This window comes from Octodon degus, unplaced genomic scaffold, assembly GCF_000260255.1.
Source record: "Octodon degus isolate 3935 unplaced genomic scaffold, OctDeg1.0 scaffold00006, whole genome shotgun sequence".
Classification (NCBI taxonomy): Eukaryota; Metazoa; Chordata; class Mammalia; order Rodentia; family Octodontidae; genus Octodon; species Octodon degus.
In genome coordinates this window covers 17,346,372-17,360,075 of record NW_004524582.1, presented here as the reverse complement: position 1 = coordinate 17,360,075, position 13,704 = coordinate 17,346,372, and the positions used below count along the sequence as shown (strand labels likewise).

Below are 13,704 nucleotides of genomic sequence, written 5' to 3'. Positions count from 1 at the left end.
AGGCATGTATCTGAATTTTTATAAGCTCATTGGATTTGATTCAACTTCTAGGTGATGTTGAGAAAGTGTGGGGAGGGGATAGAGGGCCTGGAAGTCAATGCCGAGAAAAACAGGTAACTGCTGTCTAGGGCATAGTAAAGCAAGCTGGGGTGATGAATTTTCAGTTAGTTAGAGTTTGGCATCAGACCCAAAGCAGGTATCTCCAGGAGTATGACAGAGAAAATTTGCCCTCGTAAAAATTGTGTATGCCATACCCTTACTGAGCTACTTCTCAATGCAAGAGGAACAATCTGTTCTCACTCAGCAGTTCTTAAGAAAGTACTGAATGCCAGAGATTAGAAAATGTTGAATGGGAACACACTGGTCGCCTTACCTTTTAATATAGGTCAAAACTTAGCAAGTGCCAAGGAGAGAGGGAGTGATGCAAAGATATAATCTCTACACTTGAAGAGCCTGGTACATGAGTAACTGCAACCCCCTGTGAAAGACTCTTACTTTTCAAATGCTTTGGAGACACAGCTAAGGAGGCACTGCCTGCCTGTAGCAAAGTTGGGGAATTTTACAGGCGACTTAAGAAGGTGCCCTTTGCCAAAAGGGGAAAGCACACGGCACCAAAAGCTGACCCTGCAGGGACTTTAGGTCTGAGGGACACACCCGCTGTGGCTGCTAAGTTGGGTAAGACTTATTAAGCAGATGGCTTGAGTATAATGAAGGAAACCCATTTCTGCCACTTTTAGAAATCAGAATTGGATCTTCAGATAATATCCATTTTCTGGGAATGGTTGCTTTCCTAGAAAAGTTCAGATACCTCTCTCGTAAATATTTGTAATCGATCGTCTTGAATAAAGATTATAACAAGCCATAATTAGGGGGTACCTAGCTGAAAATAGAAATGGTTGTCCTCAGAACTACTTCTTACTCAGAAGTATGTTCAACAGAAAAAAAATATATAAATTTTGGTTTCACTTTAAGCTTGCAATGTTTTATTCATATAAGTGGTAAGTTAATCTGCCCTTTCACCACTCATTTTATTCTTTAATCCTTTCTTTTTTGGAGAAAGGTTTTTACTAGGAAACATTTTATTAAGCATGGAGAATGTTTTATAGACAGACTTCTCAATAATGTGAGTTGATGTTATCAAAGTTAGGGTCACAATCCTTGCTTCATGGCATCGTTGAATATTGAAGAAGTTCTGATGTTCACATTGTCCAACTTTTCATTGAATGCAATACTTCTTTTTAGTATGTTCTTTGTAGGACAGAATGTGTAGTTCTGCTTGACTGTATGTAGGGTTAGGAGTGGAGTTTCCCAAAACGAATCTTTCCATTTCTTATTATCTCTAATGCTTAGTGAGGGCTTCCTTATCTAATATCTTAGGAATTGCAATCACTGGTCTCATTTCTGCACTCTAGAGACTAAATTAGTCTTCTAATTTTGGTTGTAGTTGATGAACCTTAAATTAGGTCAAGATTGATACCCCTTCATTCCCTGCATCCAAACATGTCTCTTTAAGATAAGAATACCTCAGATTTTTTCAGTGTGACATTAGTTTTTGCACTAACTTAGTCCCCACTAACCTGAGCAACTTGTAACTAATTAGTTGTCTTCCATTTTATTTGGACTGGGGAAAAAGGACAGAGTTAGACAATCATTTAAGATATAATGTTAAATCACATACCTCAATCAGACAGAGTTGGACTATTTGAACACCAGATGGAGAATTTTCCCACTTTATTTCAAAGGCATAGGTGAACCCCAAAAGCTTAGTTACGTAGCATCAGAGCTTAGTTGTATTAGACTTGCACTCAGATTATTTTCTCAAACATTTCAATGTCAGTTAACATTTAACATTTTAACCCTGGGCTTTAAATTAGATGAAGCGTTGAGAGTTGTGGGTTTATGTTTGAACTTCACTGGCTTTTTTTCTGGTTTTGCCTATGGGCACAAGTGATGCTGAGACTTTTCTCTGCTTTTTTCCCTGCTACATAAATGAGTAGTCCTATCTCTCCACAATGACTTGACTAAAAATTAGTCATTTTTGATAGTGTATGAATTATTTTAAAATAACATTTACTGTAGGGTGTGAGTCTGTCACGAAATTCTTTAGCATTGTGCATGGTCTGGTTGACTGATAGTGCATGGGATTTGAATTTAGAATTTAGGCCTCAGTCACCATCATCTGAGTAAGCATAATGGGGCATTCCTTTCAAGATTCATGTAACAAAAGGTGTAACCAAGTTTTGATTTGCAGTGCTTAAATTCTTTTGAATGTCATTTCATTCTTTCTTGAAATACAAGATGAGGCATGCAGCTACCAAATTGCCGTCGTTGTTGGAAATTTTCTATGTAACATAGCATTGTTTTTATTTTCTCCAAAGGCGTTTAAACAGAAATCACCTTCAGCTGTTTCCAGAGTTGCTGTTTCTTGGCTGTTCGAAGCTATACAGGCTGTAAGTAGACAGAAAATGTTATTGTTGCTTGGGTCGTATCTGTACCTTGTGTTTTCTTAAATGTGTTTTGGATCTGTCTCCTGCTGTTTTCCTGGAATCTGTTTGCTGATAGATTAATGGATTCAAAGCTTATCTTTGTGTTTTCTAAAGGTTATTTATGATTGGTTTTCCATTTGCTTTAATGTCCGTATTTGGTGAGCATTTAGTGGCTTGTGTACATTATTGAAATTGTATCATTGCTTTGGGTCATGTGATAGTGGCGAGATGTACCAACTGGAAATTTTTGATTAAATTCTAAGGAGGAAAATAGCTACTGTGGTTCCTCTCAAGAGGAAGTTGGCAGTGTGTTCTTGTAAAGTTGAGAATCTTAATGGCAGTTCTTTTGGTATTATTCCTGCACTCAAGTAGTAGTGTTTATTAGTGTGAAAATATTATTATAAGGTATTTAACAAGTGCTGTAAATTCCCTTTTAAATATTGCTTTTAAAGCCAAATTCCAAACCCTGCAATATGAATGACTGTAAGGTTTTCATATCAGATACATCATAGACTATTAAAGGAAGTAGTTTTAATGGAGCATAGTGCAAATACTAAGTAGAATCAGTTTTTCCTTCTTGAAATGCTTGTTTGGTGACCTAATGTACAACAGTGAAAACATACTTTTGAAAGCTTTAAAAATTACATTTCAGCTCTATGAATGGTTTTGTACAGGTGGAAGATAAGCTACAAAGTGTTAGGAAAATAAATTGCAATGATTATTGATATTGTGCATGTTGCAAAAAACTGCTGGGACATAGAGAGAAAAAGATTCAGGGCAGGCCCACTCGGGCTGCGGGGAAGTCCCACGTGGTCACATGTGAAAAGAAAGGGTGCATATTGCTTTTTTCCAAGCTTGACAATGTAGCCAAGTCTTTGGAGCCTCCGGTTTAGTACTGTCGTCCATTCCAGAAGTAGGAGAACAGTCCTCCCACATGTACCACCATCGAAGCCAAGAAACCAAGGTCTGTGCGAGGTCCTCGCGATACCTCATTTCACCCTAGTGAGAACTTTCCCAGATGACGCATCATATCTTGTCTCTAGAGTCTGGCTTCCCTGATCTGCTCCTCTAAGGACAGCTAGAGTTGCTGGCAGTTATACTGCTTTTCTGCTTAATTGGCCCAATTGAGTACGCTTTAAAAAACCAAATAAAGAAACTTCTTTTAACACATATTCTCTGGGGACTATTTTTTACCAAGGAAATAGTATGTAGGCTGCTATAAAAATTATATGTACATATCTGAGTTGAAACTTATATTTCAATATTTGCTTAATGTTTCTAAGAATGACCACAGAGTTGGTTTTATTGGTATTCCATTTCCTCTTTTGGTTATTAGCGATTGAGGGATTTGAAATACCTAGCTTCAAGGCTAGTACTCAGTGAGCACTATTTAAAGTGCTGCTTTGCTAGTCCTGTATATATAAACAATATACAGCAGCTCAGGAAACTGATTCTTTGTACAATAAATATACATTTACATGGAATGGCTGTTACCTGGGATTAAAATAACTAAGTTAAAGAGGAGAAAATGTAGGAAGCAGCCACTACACTGTCTCCGAGAAAGAAGAATATTTAAGGCTTATTCTAGACATATCTGGATCCATTTCTCCATTTGTTTTCTGGTAATGTAATCCCTTGTAGAGCCCCTACCAGCAAATTATACTCTGATTGCCATTTTCCCTTTTGTGACAGTATGTCATAGTTGAACAAGAGGTTTTCTTGTATATTTTATCATTTTAGCTTTAAGCCTTTTTAAGAAAGAAACTTGAAATAGTTGGGAATTGAGTTAAAGAAAGAGAATCCATAAAACTACAACAATGTTTTCTAATTTATTTAAGGCAAGTTAAAAAATTGGAAAATGGGTAGCTGCAAAGTCTATTCAGAATTATTATTTGTTAGTTTGAATCAAAGAATTTTCCAGGGCAGTAAGTTGCATAAAATTGTATTATGCTGTACTAGTTAATAAGAATGTACACATTTTGATCCTTCTGTTTATACCTTTATGGCGTGGTATTTAGTCGCAATAAGGTGTCTTTCCTTATTTGTCATTTGACAGCTGATGTAGCCATGGGGTGCACGTAGGAATCTAGGGTGCATGTTTTATCTGCATTCTCAGGTGAAGAATGTTCTTTTGTATTGAGAAAAGTTGCCTCATCTTAATTGGATTTAGGGGAATTGTTAACAATAGTATTTCTCTTCAGAAGAAAAGCTATAAGCTACATGTGGCCACATGATTCTTAATTAAGCAGCTAGTATGAAGGGTCTGCAGTAACAAGGCAACCAAGGTGCAAAAACTTGTGAGCTTCTACCTACAAGGCTGGTGTAACTATAAAGGACCATGTTCGTATTTTATGAATATGATATAAGTAGCTAGTAGCTTTTCTGAGACAGATATTCTAGTGGATGGAAAACTGTATACAAATCTGTGTGCAAGAATGTCTTTTACAAAAGTCATATAAAAATGAATCTTTTCTGCACAAGAAAGATGACAGAAGGAAGGATTCCAGATTATTGATAAGTAATGGGGAAAAAATTGTTAGGACAGATGCAGTATTTGCCTGGCATATATATATGGATTCATAAGTACCAACTTCCTCCCTCTGTGTCTCTCTATATCATATATTATTATATAAGATATTAATATACATTCTCATGAGAGAAAAAATTAGATGTTCTTATTGTAAAATGCTATATGATGCCCTAACACTTTTCTAAAATATCATCAATTAAAAAGTTTACAAGTTTAGTATATGAATAAAGTTTGATATTTAGCATAGTTTGCTGGGATGAAAGCTGTTTAATATACTGAATGCAGTGTAGTTTTCTTTGAGCTTTTGTAATGAATATCCTCATTTGACTCTTGGCTGAAAATGAGATGCCAGGGCAAAGACACACATGCTCTTTGTGGATTCTAAACACAGTATAAAAGGCAGAGAGGGTACACTGTATATGAATTATGATTCGACACGGTTTATTGGTGCTAGCGGCTAAATATGCTTTCCCTTTGCTGTCTGCTCCAATTTCTCTGCGGACGGGCTGAGAGAGCACTGGGTGTTCAGGTCAAGATGTTTGCAAAGAAATAGTAGTACAGTTGCAGCTGTGTTTGTTGGAGCAGGAGACTAGTTTAAATAGCATTACCATTTATCCAGTCCATTAACAGAACTCTGTAAAATAATACCAACTCTGCGTAAACTACAAGACAGTGTAATAAAATTACAAGCACTTGTTGACAGATGGAAAGTGTAAGTAAAGAGAAAGTAAAGTAAAGGCTGATGGGTTGAAGGTTAAAATAGACAGCACACAGTTTTCTTAGCATATGTATAGTATGCGCAGACTCTAGCCTCTCCTTTGTTCTCCTCCAAAACCTAGGTTGCATTTTTGTGATCAGCCTAAGCAAAGAGAAGTTTCTTTTCAGAGCATTCCGAAGCTGGTTAACTGCAAAAGAGATTGTGCTAAGTGTTGAGGTGTTTGACTGTGATTGGTTCATCTGGGTGAGTCACCCTGAAATCTTCCACAGGAGTGTAACCTTAAAGGTGGCTTCGGGCTGTGATTCACAATTTCCCACTTGAGTCTGCTGCTCCTCCTCTGGACTCATTAGAGAAGAATTTCATTGATAATACTGTGCTGAGGGGGCTGTCATAAACACGTGTTCTGTGGTTTTTAGTTTACTTCTTTGAGTATTGTTATATTTATGCAGGCTTCTAGCAAAGTGTGACTGTCCAACACAGCAGAGACCCCTGTTCACTTTCTTCTACCCAAACAAAACAAACAAAATTAACTCCCTGAGTCCCACTGGCATTCTTTATTCCCTTCTTTGAATGCAAGTTCTTATTTCTGCTCCAGAAGTGGCATTTATGATTCTCTTGTAACTTTTACAGCTACTAAATTTCCTAACACTATAAATAGCATTGCTAACATCAAAAGCTAATTATTGGTAACTGAGACAAAGAGGTTTGCACCATTTAAATTGATAGTCAGAATGAAGCACACTTGGGTGTCATATAGGAACTCAGATTCTCAAAATTGTTTCTAATAGTAGCAGTAATTTTTAAACAAAACTCATTTTTGTTTCTTTGATGTAAAATTTAATTTAAATGTCTAATGAAGTTGCCTTTGTTTCTCTTTTCTCTGCTTTCATGGAGCCTTAATTTTTCTAAATAAAATTATACGAGTAATTCGTACTTATTCTAAAACAGTTCAAGCAACTCAGAAAAATGCAAAAGAGAAAGCAAAAAATATCTTACCACCTAGACAAAACTACTACCACTTGTCAATTTTTATCTTAGTTTTACTTTTATGAATATGCATATAAATTCTGGTTTTACATGTATTTTGGAAAAAAGACTTTTTCATACCTCCAGGGTCTAGTATGAGGCCTGATCTTTGGAAGCTCCCAGAATGTGTTTGATGTATTGAATTAAACCTCTGTCGAGCTCAGGGTTTGCAACCTGAATGGGCAAATAGTAACTCTGGGAGGCCATTATGGATAATAGAGAGCCAAATTAAATTTGAAGGATAACTTGGCTAATTAAATATTTGGTTCCCTTAGGTTTTCTAAACACTGAATGGTTTCAATAGACACAGTATAATCAAAATGATCCATTTTCCACCCAAGCAAAATATGCCTTAATTTAATATACCACTATTTTTACATAGAACTGACCCCCTAGTTCTCGGATGTCGAATTAGTTTCACAGGATTCTTGTAGTCATGCATAGAAGCAGACTGCGGCAGTGACGTCTGTGTAGAAACTCCTCATGAATTAATTTCTGCCACCTCTGATTAAAATGTGGGCTCCCGGAGGTGTCAGGTGCCACAGTTCTGTACTTCGCTGTGCTGTTGGCCTGGTTGGCCCCTGCCACAATAAATCCTGTAGTGGTTGTGGAGGAATTGCAGGGTGCAGTTGCTACGGTTACCGTCTTCCAGGCTCCACGTCATTACTCATCCAGCAGGCTGCTGTGATAGCTACTGCTGGTTTCTTTTGCTGAAGCTGCGGACGAGCTTCACGTGCTGTGGCTGGAAGTTCTTCAGAAGGTGGCGTGTCTGAGTTACAACTTAGTGCAGAGAGACACTGTGTGCATTGTGTGCTGGCATTTTGGAAGGGGATCAGATTAACTCCTTATCTTTGTGAACAAAGAACCAGTAAGAGACTTAGAAAGTGTTAACCTGCAGTGATCAAAACATAAAATCCTTTATCACCTATTAATTTATTACTTATTATCAGGCCTAAGAAAGACTCTGTTTTTGCTACTTACAAAAAAAAACAAAAGAAGCATAAGAGGAATCCTTAATTTAAAAAGATTGCTATTATCTAATCCAAAAGTTTATTTTTAAGAAGTTAGACAAAAGACTTGAATGAGGGGTTTCTGAACACATACAGGGGGCCTGTTACTACTTGCCATGCAAAAAGAAAGCACAAACTACTCAGTTGGAGCCTACTTTTGATTTTGTCTTTTTAAAAGTCACCTTGTAATTCTATGTTCTAGAGGTCATATGTCCAATACAAAATTAAGGTTAGAGTTGAGATTTTTCCCAGGCCTGGTGCTGATCATTTTTACTTCAAAGTCATCATGAGTAGAAAGCTTGTTGTTGGATAAAGCGGGAAACTGGCAGGCTTGTGCCGTGACCTGCGGAGTGCAACATAGGCTCTGGGTGTGAAATCCACAGGCAGTTCGGAGTGTAGGAAAATCAAGGGTGAGCTCTGCCACACACAGTTGTGCTTGTTGAAGTGGTTGTGTCCCCAAATGCAAGCAGTTCTGCTGTCACACTAGTTTTCCCACTGACAAGTACTGAGGGTACATAGCTGCTTAGATTTGGAGACTATTGTGATAGATACCAGTGGAGTAGGGGCACTGCCACGATACGTGGTTCCCCCTGCTCTGTGGCCCTCGTGGACCTCAGCTTCTACTAAAGTCTGACTTCTGATGTGTAAATTGAAGCCAAGAGACTTCATTGAGAGTGTTAGAGTTTTCTAAACCATGAGTTTAAATATGTGATTTTCATGTCTAAATCTTATCATTGATACACAGCTCTAGGCAATATTTTAGAACCTGACTGTGGGGGATCATTAAATTGCCACAGTCACCTCAAGATTATGATTTGGGTCTGAAGTTCCCATAAATATTAATTGTAGGTATAAGCAACGATAGAATTTTAGTTATATGTAATTAATTTTAATGTATGAACATATCTATCTTGTGTTTTGAAGCGCTGCAATTAGTTTATATCACAAGGTAGATGATATTAAAAATGTTAAATATCTGCGTGGGTATCGATAGTATTTTTATCTTTGGAAGTCAGTTAACGTTTCTGGAATGAAGTTTGCTTTCCCGTAAAATGCAAATGAGCATACTGTTCATCTTCTGAGAATGTCAGAAGTCATTGCTTAGATTCTGTATTTACAAGAACGTTGCTCACTCTCAAATGTGATGGAAATTGTGTGGGTGTTCTCATTCTTTTACTGCAAATAAGATGAAAAGGTGAGGCCTTCTCAGTTGCTGGCATCTCACCTTCATCCTCAGTGCAATGCCACAGAAGTAGGCCTAGCCACACCAGCTTCCTCACTCTCTAAACCAACATGGCCTACGTGCTGGTACCATTTGGTTTCTCCTTTCTCCACCGCAGAAAATACCTTACAGCCAGGCTAGTTTTCAGTGAGAGCTCATTACCCTCTCACAGTCAGTCTCTAGTACAGTTATAAAATTTATCTGTAGAATGAAGGATAAAACAAAGACGCTGTGATCAAGGAACTGCCGTTAGTCCACACGATTATATTGCTTCTTGATGATGTTTTCTTGACTGAACAAATGAAAGGAAAATGAAACACTGTATACCTCTTCCAACCATACACGTAAACTATTTTCAACATTGTTCACAATATTTACAGAAGTTGCTAACATTAGATTTTACTATCAAAGAGAATTTCTATTTTTAAAGCAATATAAAATATTTAATCCATTTTGCTCATAACATGCAAACAGATCTGAACTGTGGAATGTGATCTGAAGCACTGTTCGAGACTACAGATTATGTCAAAATGCATGTAAATTGCAGTCCTTTTAGCACTTGGAATTTAAAATTTCATGATGGAAGAGGTTCGAGCCAAGAGTTATTTTTGTTTTGCTTCTGTCATAATTCCAAGGCTTCTCCTAAGAGCACACACACTACAGTTAGATGAAAGTGGCTCTTTTCTCTTCGTTACCTGCTAACCATAGCCAAGTTAGCTGCCACCACTGCATTACTTATGGAGGCTCTCCTTAAGATATTTTGAGAAATTGTGACCTAAGAACTCTCTGGACAGAACTTACTACATGAACTAAATCCTAGCGAAGAATGTGATAGAAAATAAAAAGATCAAAGGGCCGGCCAGATAGCTCAGTGGATGAAAGGGCCTGCTTAGGAACACAGGGACTGGAGTTCTGTCCCCTGTGTATGGTGCTGGTCCTGCCCCTGGGGTGCGCTGAGACAGCCATTGAGACTGGGCACGGTGGGGTGCGCCTGTAATCCCAGCACTTGAGGGGCTGTAAACGAGGACCATTACGAGTCCGAGCTGCGCAGTCAGACCATGTACACCCTGTGCTAAATACATTTAAAAATTTAAAAAATAATAAAATTAAAAGATCAACTGTGCCATCACCCCCAGCCTCGCGCAGCCCACTTTGTCATAGAATGTTTTGGGGAGACCATTTGTACCTCTTGAAGTGACCCAAGTGAAGGTTTAGGGCTGAATATGGAAGCTTGATTTCAGTGCTTAAGAAAAAGAAAGAAGGGTGGGGAAAAGAAACCTTAAATAAAGAAGAAATGAATAAGTCTGGAAAGAGAACGGGAAAAGATAGCTTTGCCCCATCACTAGAGGTTTCTTCTACCAGTGAGAGATTAAAGCTTGGAGCATGTGAATAGGGAAGAGAAGCAGAGAAAGGTTGATTGCTTCCCCTCCAACAGTTCCAATTGATTTTAAAAAGCCTAATTTAAAGTTCTGTTTGTTCTATGTCTTAAACCATCAGAATTCTCTTTTAGGGCCAAAGGAATGCTCTGGAGGAAAAAGAATCCAAGAATAAAAAGTCATTGCAAGCCAACAATTGTCCCTAATCCTCACAAAATGCCAGAGAAATTAAATTTATTCTTTATTGCTCAAAGTGTTACCTAGGTCACTGGGCGATGGGAAAATTGGACTGGAAGTCGAGTAGGCGCAAGCTTTGTTTTGTGTCTAGATGCTTAACCTTAGACACGACAAGGCATCCCAGAGTGTTGTGGGAACTGCGTTCACAGAATTAGCAGCAAGACTTTTATTACCCCGGATTTATAATAGGCTGGGCTGTCAGGAGATGAAAATGTTGTGTTTACATTTCAGTGTTAAATGATCATTTAATTAACACCTAAGGAAAAAAAAAAAGGCTTGTGAAATTCTTAGCAGCTTTTACTGTTGGTTTCCTGGGAGGTTTTAATATCCAGGTTTCATTGAGATTTCTCTTTGTGTGTAGGGACACAAAAGACATTATAAACTTTTTAAGGAAGACAAACAGTTTAACCTTGACCCTTTTTTCCTAAGATACTAATTTAAATTACATTTTAAATCTGGTATGCGTATCTCAAAGGTTTCTAGACTAATGTATAAGATATATCTTAAATGAACACTTGACTTTTATATAAACATCAAATATATGAATGTTATTTAGTTTATATTCTAATGTTTTTTATTATAAAATATTTGAAGTTGCCTGTTTGCCTTAATCTTAATACATTTAGAATAGTAAGTAGAAATATTTTATATATTTTAAAGGGTTACTAAAGTTATGCTGATTTAAGAATCTGGCTTAAAGTAGGTATTCATAGGTAAACACATTTTATGGGAAAAGGTATACCAATTAATTAATTAATTAATTAATAATATCCGTAATTAATTTAGAGATAGTTACATAATGACAAAAATATTATAGTGACAATAGGGGGGAACGTTGCCACAAATACAAAAAATTCATTCACTCCTTCAATTGCTAAAAGATCAGGTGTTAGAAGCGCCCTCATTCTCTCTTGAGCGTTCCTAAGACAACTTAGAAAGAATGGTCCTGTGCCAACGTGATAACTTCTGGATGAAATGTATCATCAGTAGCAGCTGCATATTTAGTAACACTTCAAGGTATTTCAAAAAGTATTGTTAAGATTTATCTTTTTCATCATTTTACCTCATTATGGAATTATATATTCCAATATTTTAAATTTTAAAAATATTTTACATGTTACCAATTTATAAAATAAAATATTTCTTACTTTTTCCAGAAATGAGCTTGCTGCTATAATGAAGCTTTTTAAAAATGTACTACTTTTATTCTTACTGAAACCAAATCATTTAAATTTTAAATTCAAATGCCTCAGGATAAAACCCACTTTCTTCATTATTCATAGTAAAAAAAAAAAAGTGCAAGTAGGATTGATGTTATTAAAAATCTCTTAAAGGAAAGCACTACTTTAAAGCAAGAATTACGTTCTAGGTGGGGGAGATAGCTCAGTGGTCCAAGTGCTTGCCTGGCAAGTCCATGGATCCGAGTTTGAGTTCAGTCCCTGGTATTGCATGCTGACCCAGCCCTGGAATACTGTGAGTATTGTTCAGGACCTGGAACCTGGCATGGTGGTGCACACCTACAATCCCAGGTGTGGGGAGGCTGAGACAAGAAGTTCGTTGTGCATCTGAGCTATGTAGTGAGACCCTGTATCAAATAAATAAATTTAAAAATATTTTGAAAAGAATTACACTCTAGTTTGCAGAACACTGCCGAGTGTCCAATAGGTACTTGGTATGATGTTATGTGTTTTTCTCTCATTTTAATTTTTCTGTGGCTTTTCTCAGTTTCTTAAACTACTTTGGCGCACTTCCCAAATCCGCTTCTTTGCTCTGCATATAGGGACAGAAGTACATACTAGGAATACTGCTTTAAATATTAGATCGTTTGCATAAGACTCCACCTTGCAGTTGAGGCAGTCACTAGGAATAAAATAACCAAAAGCTTAAAAGTGTCAAATTTAGGGATGGGGAAATAGTACAGTGGGCTAAGAGCTTGCCTGGCAAGTGCAAGGACCCGGGTTTGATCCCCGGTATGGCATGCTGTGCTGGCTGCTGAAACTCAGCATGGTGGTGCACACCTGTAATTTCAACACTAGGAGACTGAGACAAGACAATCACCATGAGTCTGAGATGTATAACAAGATGCTATACCAAATAAATAAATAAATATTTTTTAAAAAGCATGAAATTCAAAGAGAAGGGTAACAAAATCTGATTTTTTAATATGGTGACTAGTTGTATATTGTAATTTATTGTACCCCTGTTCCAGGTCAACTGGATGATGCTAGCTGGGAAGGAGTAGAGGGACAGCCGTTATAATGTAGGTCTGTGAGTTAGAAAAAGTATTGTGAATGTTTAAATTGCTTGAAGAATAAGCATTTAGCAAAATTATAAGGAATCTCATTCACCAAAGAGAAATGTGTGCTTGTACATTTATTTTTTGTACTGTGCTTTTATTCTAAGAAAATCAATATTAAAATTTAGTGCATTATTTATTTTGAATCCCTTCCTAGGTTCTCAAAAGACACATTCCAGTTTTGATGTTAGGGAGTTGCTGATTTACCTTTTGAAGACAGGAATAGTTTCTCTATACAAAGTATGCTGTAACAAATGTATTTGATACTTATCCAATTAAATTGTGTCACATATTGAGGTTGGGAAGTAAGAAATGTAGAAACACTCTATGTTTTACTCAGCAGCGATTGCAGTAGTTAAAATTAACTTTGCTCATGTCAGCCTCTTCTGGCCTGTGAGGATGACAGCACTCTAGTTCTACAGGAACTCTTCAAATTTAACATTGCTGTCCTAGCCCATGAGCTGCAGGGCAAGAAGATTTTCTTGTTGCCACCTCCAAATTCCCCCCACATTTTTGGACTCTTCTCTTGGCTCCTGTAGTGCAGAAGCACCGTGTGCCTCCCGAGGAATTTTTCTTTCCTTTATCACCCCTTCCTCAATCTCTTCAGGTATCCACATGATCATTTGTTATATCACAGTGATTGTGCATATAGATTGTTGGTTCACACTCCTGGGGTTTAAATCCCTTCATGTGTAACCCTGGGATTGTCACTTACATGTCCCTGCCGCTGTTTTCGCTGTGAATTAAATTGAGGATACTAATGGAACATACTTTATGTGAGTATTGTGTCAGTTATTTGCTAT

General features: G+C 37.2%; 1 protein-coding gene across 1 annotated transcript in view; it reads left to right on the top strand.

Annotated features, from left to right (window-relative positions):
• Slit2 (slit guidance ligand 2) overlaps positions 1–13,704 on the top strand; it is a 390,230-nt gene that overhangs the window by 14,403 nt on the left and 362,123 nt on the right. Inside the window, exon 4 of the mRNA XM_023723851.1 lies at positions 2,379–2,450. Within this exon, the coding sequence (XP_023579619.1) occupies positions 2,379–2,450 (72 nt within the window). The remainder of the gene's footprint in view (positions 1–2,378; positions 2,451–13,704) is intronic.